The sequence below is a fragment of the Pseudophryne corroboree genome, chromosome 5 (genome assembly GCF_028390025.1).
Source record: "Pseudophryne corroboree isolate aPseCor3 chromosome 5, aPseCor3.hap2, whole genome shotgun sequence".
NCBI classification, from domain to species: Eukaryota; Metazoa; Chordata; class Amphibia; order Anura; family Myobatrachidae; genus Pseudophryne; species Pseudophryne corroboree.
Window position 1 is genome coordinate 663,251,615 of NC_086448.1, and position 18,434 is coordinate 663,270,048.

General features: G+C 47.2%; 1 protein-coding gene across 7 annotated transcripts in view; it reads right to left on the reverse strand.

The window, feature by feature from the left end:
* ST18 (ST18 C2H2C-type zinc finger transcription factor) overlaps nucleotides 1-18,434 on the reverse strand; it is a 340,135-nt gene that overhangs the window by 29,802 nt on the left and 291,899 nt on the right. For all 7 annotated transcript variants that reach the window (XM_063923709.1, XM_063923708.1, XM_063923707.1 and 4 more), the window contains one exon: nucleotides 16,014-16,099. In XM_063923709.1, the coding sequence (XP_063779779.1) occupies nucleotides 16,014-16,099 (86 nt within the window). The remainder of the gene's footprint in view (nucleotides 1-16,013; nucleotides 16,100-18,434) is intronic.

Here is an 18,434-nt window from a genome sequence, read left to right on the forward strand (position 1 = left end):
TATAGCGGCTCCGCAGGAGACTGGGCACAAAAGTAAAAAGCTTTAGGACTACCTGGTGTGCACTGGCTCCTCCCCCTATGACCCTCCTCCAAGCCTCAGTTAGATTTTTGTGCCCGAACGAGACGGGTGCAGGCTAAGGGGCTCTCCTGAGCTGCTTAGTGTAAAAGTTTAAAGTAGGTTTTTTATTTTCAGTGAGACCTGCTGGCAACAGGCTCACTGCACCGAGGGACTAAGGGGAGAAGAAGCGAACTCACCTGCGTGCAGAGTGGATTGGGCTTCTTAGGCTACTGGACATTAGCTCCAGAGGGACGATCACAGGCCCAGCCATGGATGGGTCCCGGAGCCGCGCCGCCGTCCCCCTTACAGAGCCAGAAGAGTGAAGAGGTCCGTAAAATCGGCGGCAGAAGACGTCCTGTCTTCAGTAAGGTAGCGCACAGCACCGCAGCTGTGCGCCATTGCTCTCAGCACACTTCACACTCCGGTCACTGAGGGTGCAGGGCGCTGGGGGGAGCGCCCTGAGATGCAATAAAAAACCTTTGTTTGGCAAAAAAATACATCACATATAGCTCCTGGGCTATATGGATGCATTTAACCCCTGCCATTTTTCCATTAAAAAGCGGGAGAAAGGCCGCCGATAAGGGGGCGGAGCCTATCTCCTCAGCACACTGGCGCCATATTTTCCTCACAGCTCCGTTGGAGGAAGGCTCCCTGACTCTCCCCTGCAGTCCTGCACTACAGAAACAGGGTAAAACAAGAGAGGGGGGGCACTAAATTGGCATAGTAATATATACAGCAGCTATATTAGGGAAAAACACTTATATAAGGTTATCCCTATATATATATATAGCGCTCTGGTGTGTGCTGGCAAACTCTCCCTCTGTCTCCCCAAAGGGCTAGTGGGGTCCTGTCCTCTATCAGAGCATTCCCTGTGTGTGTGCTGTGTGTCAGTACGCTGTGTCGACATGTATGAGGAGGAAAATGATGTGGAGGCGGAGCAATTGCCTGTGTTAGTGATGTCACCCCCTAGGGAGTCGACACCTGACTGGATGGTCTTATGGAAAGAATTACGTGATAGTGTCGGCACTTTACAAAAGACTGTTGACGACATGAGACAGCCGGCAAATCAGTTAATACCTGTACAGGCGTCTCAAACACCGTCAGGGGCTATAAAACGCCCGTTACCTCAGGTCGATACAGACACTGACACGGACACTGACTCCAGTGTCGACGGTGAGGAAACAAACGTATTTTCCAGTAGGGCCACACGTTACATGATCACGGCAATGAAGGAGGTTTTGAACATTTCTGATACTACAAATACCACAAAGAAGGGTATTATGTGGGGTGTGAAAAAACTACCCGTAGTTTTTCCTGAATCAGATGAATTAAATGAGGTGTGTGATGAAGCGTGGGTTTCCCCCGATAAAAAACTGCTAATTTCTAAAAAATTATTGGCATTATACCCTTTCCCGCCAGAGGTTAGGGCGCGTTGGGAAACACCCCCTAGAGTGGATAAGGCGCTCACACGCTTATCAAAACAAGTGGCGTTACCGTCTCCAGATACGGCCGCCCTCAAGGAACCAGCTGATAGGAAGCTGGAAAATATCCTAAAAAGTATATACACACATACTGGTATTATACTGCGACAAGCAATCGCCTCAGCCTGGATGTGCAGTGCTGGGGTGGCTTGGTCGGATTCCCTGACTGAAAATATTGATACCCTGGACAGGGACAATATATTATTGACTATAGAGCATTTAAAGGATGCATTTCTATATATGCGTGATGCACAGAGGGATATTTGCACGCTGGCATCAAGAGTAAGTGCGATGTCCATTTCTGCCAGAAGAGGGTTATGGACGCGACAGTGGTCAGGTGATGCGGATTTCAAACGGCATATGGAAGTATTGCCGTATAAAGGGGAGGAGTTATTTGGGGTCGGTCTATCGGACCTGGTGGCCACGGCAACGGCTGGGAAATCCACCTTTTTACCCCAAGTCACCTCGCAGCAGAAAAAGATACCGTATTTTCAGGCTCAGTCCTTTCGTCCCCATAAGGGCAAGCGGGCAAAAGGCAACTCATATCTGCCCCGGGGCAGAGGAAGGGGAAAAAGACTGCAGCAGACAGCCTCTTCCCACGAACAGAAGCCCTCCCCCGCTTCTGCCAAGTCCTCAGCATGACGCTGGGGCCTTACAAGCGGACTCAGGCACGGTGGGGGCCCGACTCAAGAATTTCAGCGCGCAGTGGGCTCACTCGCAAGTGGACCCCTGGATCCTGCAGGTAGTATCTCAGGGGTACAAATTGGAATTCGAGACGTCTCCCCCTCGCCGGTTCCTGAAGTCTGCTTTACCAACGTCTCTCCCCGACAGGGAGGCGGTATTGGAAGCCATTCACAAGCTGTATTCCCAGCAAGTGATAATCAAGGTACCCCTCCTTCACCAGGGAAAGGGGTATTATTCCACGCTGTTTGTGGTACCGAAGCCGGACGGCTCGGTGAGACCCATTTTAATTAAATCTGAAATCCTTGAACACTTACATAAAAAGGTTCAAGTTCAAGATGGAGTCACTCAGAGCAGTGGTAGCGAACCTGGAAGAAGGGGACTATATGGTGTCTCTGGACATCAAGGATGCTTACCTCCATGTCCCAATTTGCCCTTCTCACCAAGGGTACCTCAGGTTTGTGGTACAGAACTGTCACTATCAGTTTCAGACGCTGCCGTTTGGATTGTCCACGGCACCCCGGGTCTTTACCAAGGTAATGGCCGAAATGATGATTCTTCTTCGAAGAAAAGGCGTCTTAATTATCCCTTACTTGGACGATCTCCTGATAAGGGCAAGGTCCAGGGAACAGTTAGAGGTCGGAGTAGCACTATCTCAAGTAGTGCTACGACAGCACGGATGGATTCTAAACATTCCAATATCGCAGCTGATTCCGACGACACGTCTGCTGTTCCTAGGAATGATTCTGGACACAGTACAGAAAAAGGTGTTTCTCCCGGAAGAGAAAGCCAGGGAGTTATCCGACCTAGTCAGGAACCTCCTAAGACCAGGCCAAGTGTCAGTACATCAATGCACAAGGGTCCTGGGAAAGATGGTGGCTTCTTACGAAGCGATTCCATTCGGCAGATTCCACGCAAGAACTTTTCAGTGGGATCTGCTGGACAAATGGTCCGGATCGCATCTTCAAATGCATCAGCGGATAACCCTGTCTCCAAGAACAAGGGTGTCTCTCCTGTGGTGGTTACAGAGTGCTCATCTCCTAGAGGGCCGCAGATTCGGCATTCAGGATTGGGTCCTGGTGACCACGGATGCCAGCCTGAGAGGCTGGGGAGCAGTCACACAGGGAAGAAATTTCCAGGGCTTGTGGTCAAGCATGGAAACGTCACTTCACAAAAATATCCTGGAACTAAGGGCCATTTACAATGCCCTAAGTCAGGCGAGACCTCTGCTTCAGGGTCAGCCGGTGTTGATCCAGTCGGACAACATCACGGCAGTCACCCACGTAAACAGACAGGGCGGCACAAGAAGCAGGAGGGCAATGACGGAAGTGGCAAGGATTCTTCGCTGGGCGGAAAATCATGTGATAGCACTGTCAGCAGTGTTCATTCCGGGAGTGGACAACTGGGAAGCAGACTTCCTCAGCAGGCACGATCTTCACCCGGGGGAGTGGGGACTTCACCCAGAAGTCTTCCACATGATTGTGAACCGTTGGGAAAAACCAAAGGTGGACATGATGGCGTCCCGCCTCAACAAAAAACTGGACAGGTATTGCGCCAGGTCAAGGGACCCTCAGGCAATAGCTGTGGACGCTCTGGTAACACCGTGGGTGTACCAGTCAGTGTATGTGTTCCCTCCTCTTCCTCTCATACCAAAAGTACTGAGAATCATAAGAAGGAGAGGAGTAAAGACTATACTCGTGGCTCCGGATTGGCCAAGAAGGACTTGGTACCCGGAAATTCAAGAGATGCTCACGGAAGACCCGTGGCCTCTACCTCTAAGAAAGTGTTAGGGTCTCCTGCCCTGTGCTGCCACGTCGTCATGGCAACCGGGAGACAAGTGCTAGTGGAGTAACCTGAGCGCAGCTGATACTCCGGTTCGGGTCTTTTGCTGTGCAGTGGTTATAGGCTCTGTGCACGGCAGGGGATCCGGTGCTGGTTTTTGTGCTCACAGTCTGTGAGGTCTGAGTGGGGCGTGGACAGCACCTGCTTTATAAGGCCTCTTTTCAGGGTAAGCAGATGCTGCTGAATCTTTGTTGGTTAGTCAGTTCATGAAAGTTAGCCAGTACTGTGTAGCTTTGTATTTGTTTGTTGCTTACTGCAAATAGGCCTGGGAATTTGGTATTACACTCTGCCAATCCAGACCTAGCAGTAAGACTGGAGTCAGTCGTTTAGCTTGCTGGGGTTCTGTTACTACTCTGTGAACTTAGCAAGTTTGCGGCTGTATTCTAAGACTTGCCTGTCTAATCCTGTCTCACTGTGCTAGGTGTCAGGGGTCAGTTTAGTGGCAGTAAGCTAAAACCTGTGCACTGCAAGTGAGAATTAGGATTGTGGAGATTCTCCTTGTGTCTATCATTCCATCTCTGACCAAGGAGTTTACTGCCACACCCGTTGGTAACCCTTTAGGGTTTTGCTGTTGCCCTTAGCAACAGCATTTCGGGTTCTCTACGTATTAAAACACAACATCTTGCTTTTTCCATCTTAGCAGTTCTAATACAAGGGAGATACCCAGTTCCTTAGCCTCTGGGCTTCTCTGTTCACTTTGTGTGTATTTTGTTACCCTATCACCTTCTGTGTACGTTATGTCATATCCCCCAGTTTGTCTGTGAGTCCATCTGTTTTGCATAACAGTTCAAACACCAGTACATTCCTGCAGACACTGGAGTGCATAACAGTTCTGACACCAGTACTTTCCTGCTGGCACTGGTGTGCATAACATATTCAGCAGCCTAATACTCCTGTTGAAATTTTGTGGGAATATGGAGCATACCCCTCAAAATACATTGCAACAGGTGGTCGATAAGGTGCAGGTCCTGACTCGACAATTTAATGATTTGTCCATTAAAATGCACACCTCCCAGGCTGCTGGCGGAGCTCCCGCAGCAGCAGCACCTGCAGGGGTTAAGGAGCCGAAAGTAAATCTCCCGGATCGTTTTTCTGGAGATCGCTCGCAGTTCTTTTGTTTCAAGGAGAGCTGCAAGCTATACTTCCGGCTTAGGCCTCAGTCTTCTGGGTCGGAGATTCAGCGGGTGGGCATAGTGATTTCCTTGCTACAAGGAGACCCACAGGTCTGGGCATATGGGTTGCAGCCTGACTGTCCGTCGCTTAAAAGTGTTGATGCTTTTTTTACGGCACTGGGCATGTTGTATGATGACCCTGACAAGACGGCCTCAGCCGAGGCTCAGATTTCGATCCTTAAGCAAGGGCGAAGGCCAGTTGAGGTTTACTGTACGGAGTTTCGGAGGTTGGCCCATGATACCCAGTGGAATGACCCAGCCCTGAGACACCAGTACCGAAGAGGTCTTTCTAACCAGATAAAGGACCAACTGGTACAATATCCCTTGCCTGATAGCTTGGATCAGCTCATGCAGTTATCCATCCGGGTGGATAGACGGCTGAGAGAACGTAGGCTTGAAAGGGAGACTGAGATTTCCTTCCTTCCCAAGGGAACCTCAGACTCTGAGGAATTTTCTGAGGAGCCTATGCAGATTGGGGCTACCCGCCTCTCCTCGCGTGAGAAGACGCGGAGGAGACAGCAGGGGTTGTGTTTGTACTGTGGGAATAAAGGTCATGTGGTAGTATCATGCCCAGAAAAGCCGGAAAACTTCAGGGCCTGAGGGTGATGGGAAATATCCTGTCAGGCCAGAAGTCAGAATTTCCCAAGAAGACTTTTATCATTCCGGTGACCTTGAAGATCCTCGGTCAAACTGTCAAGACTGAGGCCTTTGTGGACAGTGGGGCCGACGGGGTTTTTATGGACCGCCAATTCGCCCTGAAACACTCTGTTCCCTTAGTACCCTTGGCATCGGAAATTGAGATTTGTGGGTTAAACGGGGAACCATTATCCCAAGGTAAAATTACCTCTTGCACTAGCCAGATTTCTTTGTTTATTGGAGCCACACACTCTGAAAAATTGTCCTTTTATGTGACTGTCTGTACTTTTGCCCCATTGGTGTTGGGGTTACCCTGGTTAAGGGCCCACAATCCTCAATTTGACTGGGTCTCTGGGGAGATTCTTAGTTGGGGTACTGATTGTTTCAGGAGTTGCTTGAGCCTTCCAGTCAGGCTCTCGCAGCTAAGTTTGCCAGGATTGCCAGGGTGTTATGCAGATTTTGCGGACGTGTTCTCCAAAAAAGTTGCAGAGGTACTACCTCCCCATCGCCCCTATGACTGTGCCATTGATTTGTTGCCAAATGCTAAGCTTCCCAAGAGCAGGTTGTACTCCCTGTCACGTCCTGAGACTCAGGCTATGGCAGAGTACATTCAGGAGAACTTGGCTAAGGGATTTATCAGACCTTCACAGTCTCCAGTTGGGTCGGGGTTCTTCTTCGTGGGTAAAAAGGACGGTTCGTTGCGACCCTGCATCGACTTCAGGGAATTGAACCGTATCACGATTAAAAACTCATACCCACTGCCTCTCATTTCGGTCTTGTTTGACCAGCTTCGTACTGCCACCATTTTTTCTAAGATTGACCTACGCGGTGCGTACAATCTAATCCGAATAAGAGAGGGGGATGAATGGAAGACTGCCTTTAATACCCACTCAGGGCATTATGAATATTTGGTGATGCCTTTTGGGCTCTGTAATGCCCCGGCAGTCTTCCAGGATTTCATGAATGATGTGCTCAGGGAATATTTGGATAGATTCTTAGTTGTATACTTAGATGACATCCTAATCTTCTCCCATTCCCTGGAGGAACATCGGAAGCATGTACGCTTAGTCCTCCAGAAACTCAGAGACAACCGGCTTGGGGCGAAGCTGGAGAAGTGCGAATTTGAAGTTCAGCAAATCGCATTTCTAGGATATATTATCTCCCCAGAAGGTTTCCAAATGGAGGGTTCCAAGGTACAGGCAGTCCTGGATTGGGTGCAGCCCACTAGTTTGAAGGCGCTTCAGCGTTTCCTGGGCTTTGCGAATTTTTATAGACGATTTATCGCTGGATTTTCGTCTATAGTGGCGCCCTTGGTGGCACTCACTAAGAAAGGGGCGGATGTTGCTCACTGGTCTTGTGAGGCTAAAGCGGCTTTTGCCCGTCTCAAAAGGGCATTTGTTTCGGCCAAGGTGCTGCGACACCCAGATCCAGAGCGTCCTTTTGTGGTGGAGGTGGATGCCTCTGAGATGGGTATTGGGGCAGTGCTTTCTCAGATGGGAGTATCTGATAATCGCCTTCATCCCTGTGCTTACTTTTCCCGTAAATTTTCGCCTGCCGAGATGAATTATGACGTGGGTAACCGGGAATTGTTGGCTATTAAGGATGCACTCGAGGAGTGGAGACACTGGCTTGAGGGGGCTAAGTTTGTGGTCTCAATTCTCACTGACCATAAGAATCTGGCATATTTAGAGTCAGCGAAGCGTCTCAATGCCAGGCAGGCACGATGGGCTTTGTTTTTTGCTCGCTTTAATTTTTTGATAACATATCGCCCTGGGTCAAAAAACATCAAGGCTGATGCGCTCTCGCGGAGTTTTGCTCCAATCCAGGAGACCACCGAGGAGCCGTTGCCCATTGTTTCCCCATCATGTATTAAAGTGGGCATTACCCAGGACCTCTTATCATTAGTCCTTAGAGCACAGGAGCAGGCTCCTCCAGACCTTCCGGTAGGTCTTTTGTTTGTGCCTCCTAGGTTAAGACAGCGAGTGTTCCTGGAATTCCATGCCAAGAAGTCGGCAGGGCACCCGGGTATTGCCAGAACTCGGGAGTTGCTATCTAGGGCGGTGTGGTGGCCCTCGGTGGCTAAGGATGTGGATCAGTGGGTTCGGGCATGTGACATCTGTGCCCGAAATAAGACTCCTAGAGGGGTTCCTGTTGGCCCATTACATCCACTCTCTATCCCATCTAAGCCATGGACCCACATTTCAATGGATTTTGTGGTGGACTTGCCCAAATCCTCGGGGATGACAGCCATCTGGGTTGTCGTTGACAGGTTTTCGAAGATGGCGCACTTCGTTCCACTGGTTGGGCTGCCATCAGCCAGACGCCTGTCTGAATTATTTATGCTGCATGTTGTGCGTCTCCACGGGTTGCCACTTGATGTGGTCTCTGACCGCGGATCCCAGTTTGTGGCCAAATTCTGGAGGGCATTTTGTTCCGATCTCCAGATTTCTGTAAGCTTGTCGTCAGGCTACCATCCGCAGTCTAATGGGCAGACTGAAAGGGTGAACCAGTCCTTGGAGCAGTTCCTCAGGTGTTATGTCTCCAAGTGTCAGACTGACTGGGTTGCTCATCTGTCCATGGCGGAGTTTGCCTATAACAACGCGGCTCACTCTGCTACAGGGATCTCTCCCTTCCTTTGTGTGTATGGGCATCATCCTAAGGCCAATTCTTTTGACCCCCTGGACTCCACGCCTGGTGGTTCCTCTGTGGTTTCGGTCCTTAGAGGTATTTGGCGGAAAGTGAAGAAAGCCCTTGTGTCTGTGTCATTAGTGACCAAAAGGGTTTTTGATAAGCGGAAAAGACCCTGCAGCTTCAAATTAGGAGACTTCGTCTGGTTGTCTACCAAGAATTTGAAGTTGAGACAGCCATCTCATAAGTTAGGGCCCCGGTTCATCGGCCCTTATAAGATCACCAGGGTTATCAATCCGGTGGCATTTCAGTTAGATCTGCCCCGTTCTTTGGGTATCAATAAAACATTTCATTGTTCCCTTTTAAAACGGGCGATTAGTAATCCTTCTTCCAGTGGAAGACCTTCCCCTCTTCTGATACGTGGCCAGAGGGAGTTTGTTGTTGAAAGGATTCTTGACTCCAAGGTGGTTCGGGGTCGGCTGTCATTTTTGGTGCACTGGAAGGGGTATGGCCCGGAGGAGCGGTCGTGGGTGCGCAGTTGTGATCTTCATGCCCCCAGACTGATACGCTCTTTCTTCTCGCAGTTCCCCGATAAACCGGTGGTAGGGGTTCTTTGACCCCTCGTCAGAGGGGGGCTACTGTTAGGGTCTCCTGCCCTGTGCTGCCACGTCGTCATGGCAACCGGGAGACAAGTGCTAGTGGAGTAACCTGAGCGCAGCTGATACTCCGGTTCGGGTCTTTTGCTGTGCAGTGGTTATAGGCTCTGTGCACGGCAGGGGATCCGGTGCTGGTTTTTGTGCTCACAGTCTGTGAGGTCTGAGTGGGGCGTGGACAGCACCTGCTTTATAAGGCCTCTTTTCAGGGTAAGCAGATGCTGCTGAATCTTTGTTGGTTAGTCAGTTCATGAAAGTTAGCCAGTACTGTGTAGCTTTGTATTTGTTTGTTGCTTACTGCAAATAGGCCTGGGAATTTGGTATTACACTCTGCCAATCCAGACCTAGCAGTAAGACTGGAGTCAGTCGTTTAGCTTGCTGGGGTTCTGTTACTACTCTGTGAACTTAGCAAGTTTGCGGCTGTATTCTAAGACTTGCCTGTCTAATCCTGTCTCACTGTGCTAGGTGTCAGGGGTCAGTTTAGTGGCAGTAAGCTAAAACCTGTGCACTGCAAGTGAGAATTAGGATTGTGGAGATTCTCCTTGTGTCTATCATTCCATCTCTGACCAAGGAGTTTACTGCCACACCCGTTGGTAACCCTTTAGGGTTTTGCTGTTGCCCTTAGCAACAGCATTTCGGGTTCTCTACGTATTAAAACACAACATCTTGCTTTTTCCATCTTAGCAGTTCTAATACAAGGGAGATACCCAGTTCCTTAGCCTCTGGGCTTCTCTGTTCACTTTGTGTGTATTTTGTTACCCTATCACCTTCTGTGTACGTTATGTCATATCCCCCAGTTTGTCTGTGAGTCCATCTGTTTTGCATAACAGTTCAAACACCAGTACATTCCTGCAGACACTGGAGTGCATAACAGTTCTGACACCAGTACTTTCCTGCTGGCACTGGTGTGCATAACAGAAAGGACCTGCTCCAGCAGGGACCATGTTTGTTCCAAGACTTACCGCGGCTGCGTTTGACGGCATGGCGGTTGAACGCCAGATCCTGAAGGAAAAAGGCATTCCGGATGAAGTCATCCCTACCCTGATCAAAGCCAGGAAGGATGTGACCGTACGACATTATCACCGTATTTGGCGAAAATATGTTGCGTGGTGCGAGGCCAGGAAGGCCCCTACAGAGGAATTTCAACTGGGTCGATTCCTGCATTTCCTGCAAACAGGACTGTCTATGGGCCTCAAATTAGGGTCCATTAAGGTTCAAATTTCGGCCCTGTCAATATTCTTCCAAAAAGAACTAGCTTCTGTTCCTGAAGTTCAGACGTTTGTCAAGGGAGTACTGCATATACAGCCTCCTTTTGTGCCTCCAGTGGCACCTTGGGATCTCAATGTAGTGTTGGGATTCCTAAAATCACATTGGTTTGAACCACTCACCACTGTGGACTTAAAATATCTCACATGGAAAGTGGTAATTCTGTTAGCCCTGGCTTCAGCCAGGCGTGTTTCAGAATTGGCGGCTTTATCCTATAAAAGCCCTTACCTAATTTTTCATACGGACAGGGCAGAATTGAGGACTCGTCCTCAATTTCTCCCTAAGGTGGTTTCAGCTTTTCACTTAAACCAGCCTATTGTGGTGCCTGCGGCTACTAGGGACTTGGAGGATTCCAAGTTGCTGGACGTAGTCAGGGCCCTGAAAATATATGTTTCCAGGACGGCTGGAGTCATAAAATCTGACTCGCTGTTTATCCTGTATGCACCCAACAAGCTGGGTGCTCCTGCTTCTAAGCAGACGATTGCTCGTTGGATTTGTAGTACAATTCAGCTTGCACATTCTGTGGCAGGCCTGCCACAGCCAAAATCTGTAAAAGCCCATTCCACACGGAAAGTGGGCTCATCTTGGGCGGCTGCCCGAGGGGTCTCGGCTTTACAACTTTGCCGAGCAGCTACTTGGTCAGGGGCAAACACGTTTGCTAAATTCTACAAATTTGATACTCTGGCTGAGGAGGACCTGGAGTTCTCTCATTCGGTGCTGCAGAGTCATCCGCACTCTCCCGCCCGTTTGGGAGCTTTGGTATAATCCCCATGGTCCTTTCGGAGTCCCCAGCATCCACTAAGACGTTAGAGAAAATAAGAATTTACTTACCGATAATTCTATTTCTCATAGTCCGTAGTGGATGCTGGGCGCCCATCCCAAGTGCGGATTGTCTGCATTACTTGTACATAGTTATTGTTACAAAAATCGGGTTATTGTTGTTGTGAGCCATCTTTTCAGAGGCTCCTTCTGTTATCATGCTGTTAACTGGGTTCAGATCACAAGTTGTACGGTGTGATTGGTGTGGCTGGTATGAGTCTTACCCGGGATTCAAAATCCTTCCTTATTGTGTACGCTCGTCCGGGCACAGTATCCTAACTGAGGCTTGGAGGAGGGTCATAGGGGGAGGAGCCAGTGCACACCAGGTAGTCCTAAAGCTTTTTACTTTTGTGCCCAGTCTCCTGCGGAGCCGCTATACCCCATGGTCCTTTCAGAGTCCCCAGCATCCACTACGGACTATGAGAAATAGAATTATCGGTAAGTAAATTCTTATTTTTTCAATGGCTTCTCTGCTCAAACAACTGCAAATGTTAGTGTTTGATTTAAAAAAGGACTTTCATATGTTCAGCTGAGGTATATTTCATAGATTCATTTTGTAATTTCATATTTGTAACATATAGGTATTTTATATTTTTTTCTTACTCTATCTAGTATAAGAAACATGATTTTTTTTTTATAAATCTCTTGATGCATTGCTAGAATTACTCATATTTAAACCTTATTATGTAGTACAATGTTTGTAAGCTTCAAAGCAAGCATGGTTGTTTCTCTGTCCATGTTATGTGTAAGTGTCTTGGGGTACTTGGAATTTTTAACCTGAACTTTACTATGGGATTAATATTTCCAAATTTGCCACTCAGTGTGCCAGTTGCATTAAAACAGTTGTACAGTAGGTATTACCATCAGATCTTTTCCTGAGTCCCCATATTTGGATCAACCATATATTTCATAAACAATAGTCATTCTAGTGATCTAGGGCCATGGCAGATATAAGTTACTACAATTTTTCTATCTATCTATCTATCTATCTATCTATCTATCTATCTGTCTGTCTGTCTGTCTGTCTGTCTGTCTGTCTGTCTGTCTGTCTGTCTGTCTATCTATCTATCTATCTTATCTATCATCTACTATTACTACTATTACTACTACTACAGTACATCTACTACTACTTCTACTATTACTACTACTACTCTTACTACTACTACTACTACTACTACTAATACTACTACTACTATTACTAATACTACTACTATTACTACCGTACTTCTACTATTACTACTACAGCTGCTACTACTACTACTACTACTCAAGGGCGTAGCTACCCTAGGTGCAGGGAGTGAAGCTGCTAGGGATCCGGAGCAGAGAGGGGCCCACCTTCCCTGTCAAAGTTACATACAGTGCATCCGTAAAGTATTCACAGCGCTTCACTTTTTCCACATTTTGTTATGTTACAGCCTTATTCCAAAATGGAATCAATTTATTTTTTCCCCTCAAATTCTACACACAATACCCCATAATGACAACGTTAAAAAAGTGTTTTGGGGATTTTTGCTAATTTATTAAAAATAAAAAACTAAGAAATCACATGTACATAAGTATTCACAGCCTTTCCCATGAAGCTCAAAATTGAGCTCAGGTGCATCCTGTTTCCATTGATCATCCTTGAGATGTTCCTACAGCTTAATTGGAGTTCATCTGTGGTAAATTCAGCTGATTGGACATGATTTGGAAAGGCACACCCCTGTCCCACACTTGACAGTGCATGTCTGAGCACAAACTAAGCATTAAGTCAAAGAAATTGTGCCTCGAGACAATCCTGTCAACAGGATTGTCTCGAAGCATAAATCTTGGGAAGGGTACAGAAAAATATCTGCTGTTTTGAAGGTCCCAATGAGCACAGTGGCCTCCATCATCCATAAATGGAAGAAGTTCGGAACCACCAGGACTCTTCCTAGAGCTGGGTAGCCGTCTAAACTGAGTGATCAGGGAAGAAGGGCCCTAGTCAGGGAGGTTCCAGGACCCCGATGGGCACTCTGTCAGAGCTAAAGCATTCCTCTATGGAGAGAGGAGAATCTTCCAGAAGGACAACCATCTCTGCAGAAATCCACCAATCAGGCCTGTGTGGTAGAGTGGCCAGACGGAAGCCACTCCTTAGTAAAAAGCACATGGCACCCTGCCCGGAGTTTGCCAAAATGCAACTGAACGAGTCTCAGACCATGAGAAACAAAATTCTCTGTTCTGATGAAACAAAGATTTAACTCTTTGGCGTGAATGACAGGCGTCATGTTTGGAGGAAACCAGGCACCACTCATCACCAGGCCAATACCATCCCTACAGTGAACCATGGTGGTGGCAGCATCATGCTGCGGGGATGTTTTTCAGTGGCAAGAACTGGGAGAATAGTCAGGATAGAGGGAAAGATTAATGCAGCAATGTACAGAGACATCTTGGATGAAAACCTGCTCCAGAGAGCTCTTGACCTCAGACTGGGGCAACTGTTCATCTTTCAGCAGGGCATCGACCCTAAGCACACACCCAAGATATCAAAGGAGTGGCTTCAGGACAACTCTGTGAATGTGCTTGTCCCATCCGACCTGATGGAGCTTAAGAGGTGCTGCAAAGACGAATGGGCAAAACTGCCCAAAGATAGGTGTGCCAAGCTTGTGGCATCATATTCAAAAAGACTTGAGGCTGTAATTGCTGCCAAAGGTGCATCAACAAAGTACTGAGCAAAGGCTGTGAATACTTATGTACATGTGATTTCTCAATTTTTTATTTTTTTGTAAATTTGCAAAAATCTCAAAAACACTTTTTTTGAGGGGCACTATTATGAGGCATATGTTAACAACTGCTGCAGAGAGATATCTCTCTAGAAGCACTGGGAACTGGGAAAGGGCCACTTCAAAATGTTGCTATGAAGCCCATAAAGTTATGGTTACGCCCGTGCTGCTACTTTTACTGCTATTACTACTACTACTACTACTACTACTACTACTACTACTACTGCTACAGTACTACTACTACTTCTGCTTCAACAATCCTGTTGACACTGGCTTCCCTTCCCTTTCAGAATCCAATTCAAACTTCTCACACTCACTTACAAAGCGCTCACCCACTCCTCTCCCATCTACATCTCTGACCTTATCTCCCTTTACTCTCCCACCCGTCCTCTTCGCTCTGCTAATGCACGCCGACTCTCCTGTCTTCTGATTACTTCCTCCCACTCCTATCTCCAAGATTTTTCACGTGCTGCTCCCTTTCTCTGGAATTCTTTACCTCTCCCCCTCAGACTCTCCACCTCTCTACAAAACTTCAAACGGGCTCTTAAGACCCATTTCTTTACCAAACCTAGCCAAATCTCAACCTAACCCTCTGTTCCATGCTCTCTATGTACCCCATCTGTGTCACCCCTGTCTGTCTACCCCTCCCCTTAGAATGTAAGCTCTCACGAGTAGGGCCCTCTTCCCTCATGTGCTTATACTTTTCTTACTTTAATAATCCTCAACTGCCCAGATCCCGCAGTTTTTAGCCACCTGGAACTTATCTCTATGTTTACTGGTGTAGTTATGCTTAGTTGCCCTGTACTTGTCCTATATTGTCTTCAACTGTAAGTCACTGTTTTCCTGTTTGATTATGTGCATATGTACTCTGTAATTGGGCGCTGCGGAACCCTTGTGGCGCCATATAAATAAAGGATAATAATAATAATAATACTACTATTACTACTACTACTTCTACTACTACTGCTGCTATTGCAAGTACTACTACTTATACTCCTGTACTACTACTACTTCTACTACCTACTGCTACTATTACAAGTACTACTACCTACTGCAACTATTACTACTACCACTACTACTACTACTACTACTATTACTACAACTATTGCTACTACTACTACTACTACTACTACCACCTACTGCTACTATTACTAGCAGTGGGGCTGCAGCTTACAACACATCATGCAGGGTGGAGCGGGATTGCACATTTGAACATACATATGTATGTAACATATGTGCTGGCTGCAGGTGTCCAAGGATCGGCAGTGCTGCATGTCTTCCAGCAACCGCTGAACCCGGGATGCTGCATTCGGCTCCACTCTCCTTTAAAGCATGCCCGCGGACTCTTGTAAAAACTAGCCTATGGGAGCCTGAGGGCAGGCTTAGCAGGAGATGTTATGCTGAATGCTGAGTCCCAGGTTCAGCGGCGGCTGGAAGAAGACATGCAGTGCTGACAATTCCCGGACACTTGCAGTCAGCACATGTTACATACAACACTGCATGTATGTTCATATGTGATATCCCGCTTCCCCCTGCATGATGTTGCGTGAGCTTCAACCCATGGGCTGCAGCCACCCCTGATTACTACTAATACTACTTTTATCTACTACTACTTCTACTACCTACTGCTATCACTACTACTAATTCTACTACTAACTACTGCTGCTTATGCTACTGCTATTACTACTACTTCTTCTTCTATTACTACTACTACTACTGTTGCTTTTTACCTGAAATATTATGTCTGAAAATAGATATTCACAGTTAAAGATATTTTAACCTACTCTTTTAAGTATATGATTTAAGTTATTTTATATATGCTATGTCAGGACAGTTATATTTTACTTCTTTATAAAGTATTGGGTAGTATTTAAAATGGTGCTCTACAACAAAAACACATTCAGTAGACATATTTATGTATTATGAATTATGATTTATCTTTTCAGTGAGATATGTATAAGTTTCAATGACAGGAATGTATTACAATTAGTTGAAGCGGTCTTGTATAAACAGTACACAGATACAGGATGTCCTTACCACCACTTGTCTTCAATTTAACAGACATTAGCTCTTCTGCTTTTCCCTTTTTTATGGCTTGTGCATTTAAAGGGCATCCAGATAAACTGCAAAACACATACAAAAAAACTTTCCAGTGTAGTCTGAACACATTCAATGAAAATGAAACAACATAGAATTTATAATTAATGGTAATACATACGGTATATCTTGAATGTTAAAACATATGGGATCCTGCACATTTACTTGTAGTTTTGTAAAAGTAAACTTTGTTGGTTGGGAGCAAAAGGTTTTATCAGCTCTTAACTGTCTTTTCTGCAGCAGGTTACATTGGTTTCCACAGGGAAACATTGGGGGAAGAGTTGATCTTGATCCAGAGGCACCAATACGCTAAAGCTTTAGGCTGTCCCAAGATGCATTGGGGCCTCATCTATAAACCCGCCTCCAGGCACTGTGAGCTCAGTTTCAGTTGCTGTCTGCAGCAGCAGGTCACTTAACAGGTGGGCTGCACTGGGCAGCGCTGAAAAGCTATTTCTGACAGAAAATTTCTTCAAAGCTGGGCTGTCTGTGTGACATTCAGCACTGTGGATCTAACACCTCCCAAGCGGCGTCACATACTCCCACAGCCTGTTCCCAGGTACTTGCGGTGGAGACGCTCCAGCTTTAGGCACATGGTCGCAGTCACTCTCCTAGTTCGCATGGCTGCTACGGGGAGGAGGTAATAGGGTCCCCCATGCGGGACCCACCATTAAATCGCATTCCATCCAAGACCTAGGGAGACGGGTCGCGGCACTGGCGTGGACACTGTCACCGAGCAGGGACCCCACTAGATCACCAGGGCAATAGAGCACAGGTCAGGTGTACTAACGCCCCATTTAATAAGGCTCGCTAGTACCTGGGGTGGAAGTCCACCATAGGGGAGCTAGCGCTTGACCTGTAGCCTCTCCCCGGCCCAGGGCATCATCTACTGCAGATTTTCCCGCCCTGGAGCTGCCTCACACTCTCCCTCACTCCCTGACTGAGACGCTGGGCGCCCTTTTCTAAGCATAGTTGCAGCTGGTCTCTGGGACTGCAGGGCAAGGACTCCCTTGTAAAGCCGCCTGTATACAGCGCTGTGTCTTTACAAACACTTGAGTATTCAATATGTCTTTATGCAGACAGCGTTAGTTAAGAAAAAGTGTACCTATTACAGGATATATTGTACGAGTATTCTCATATATACCTCCGGTCTAAGACCGTGCTGTGTCTACAGTCACATACTAACAGGCATTGTACTCAGTCTGGCTTTAATGTACTGAATCGCTCTGTTGTTGCATTTGTGTACAATGTCTACCAAGAAGATCAGTAAGTCTGTGGATGCTCCTGCATCATGCAGAGCATACGCCAAAGATTTACCAGAGGGGATAGCTGTGTATAATGGTCTGTGTACTATGTGTCATACATCTCCCAGTCAGTCCGCAGCTCCTGTAACCAATCAGGAGCCATCATGGGCTGCATTCACAAACCTGCTGGGTACTCTGGTGGAACGCCTTACGCCCCTATGGGACCACCTGTGCCATTACAGCCACAAAATGTCCCTATGGTTAATCTGCCTTGGGCAAAAAATTTGTCTAACCAGTTGCAGCAATTAACTCATTCCTTGGTCAGGCACTCTCATGTCTCTGGGTCATCTAAGCGGGATGTTTCCTCCTCACAATCCACTAACCTCTCAGATGTTTCATCTGAAGTGGAGGGGGAGCATAATGTTCTGTCAGACACTGAATCAGGTGTTTCTGGTGAGGATTCCCCATTGCAAATTGATGCCCCTGTCCTTATGGTTGCTATTAAGCAAATACTACAAATCACTGATGATGAGGATTCCACTACTGTGGTTAAGAAAACTGATATGTTCAAACAGCAGAAGGTGGTTTAAAATCTTTTACCCCATTCTGACCATTTGGTGTACATTAGGCAGGAACCCTGGTCTAATCCAGGGAAGAAATTCCCTCTGTCTAAACGGGCCTTGGCTCATTATCCTCTCCCTGCGGCATTATGTAACAAGTGGGAAAATTCACCGCCAGTGGATTCTCATGTAACCCGCCTAGTGGTGTCATCCACTCTGCCTGTCACCACTGTCACTTCACCGAAGGAACCAACAGTTAAGCGTGTGGAGGGATGCCTGAAGTCTATTTACTCCCTTACAGGTGCTGTACATAGACCCACTATTGTGGCCTCTTGGGCTGCAAAAGGAATTGAAGCATGGGTTCAGGCATCAGAAGAAGAGCTGCCCGAGGATATATTTGACAATGCCAGACAGTATCTGTCTCACATTACTACCGCTGCCTATTACATTCAGGAGGCATCCTCTGAGGCGGGTGTGTTGGCTGCCAAGGCGTGTCCTGGCTCGCCATAGTCTGTGGTTGAGGTCATGGAAGGTGAACCTAGACTCCAAAAAGACCTTGG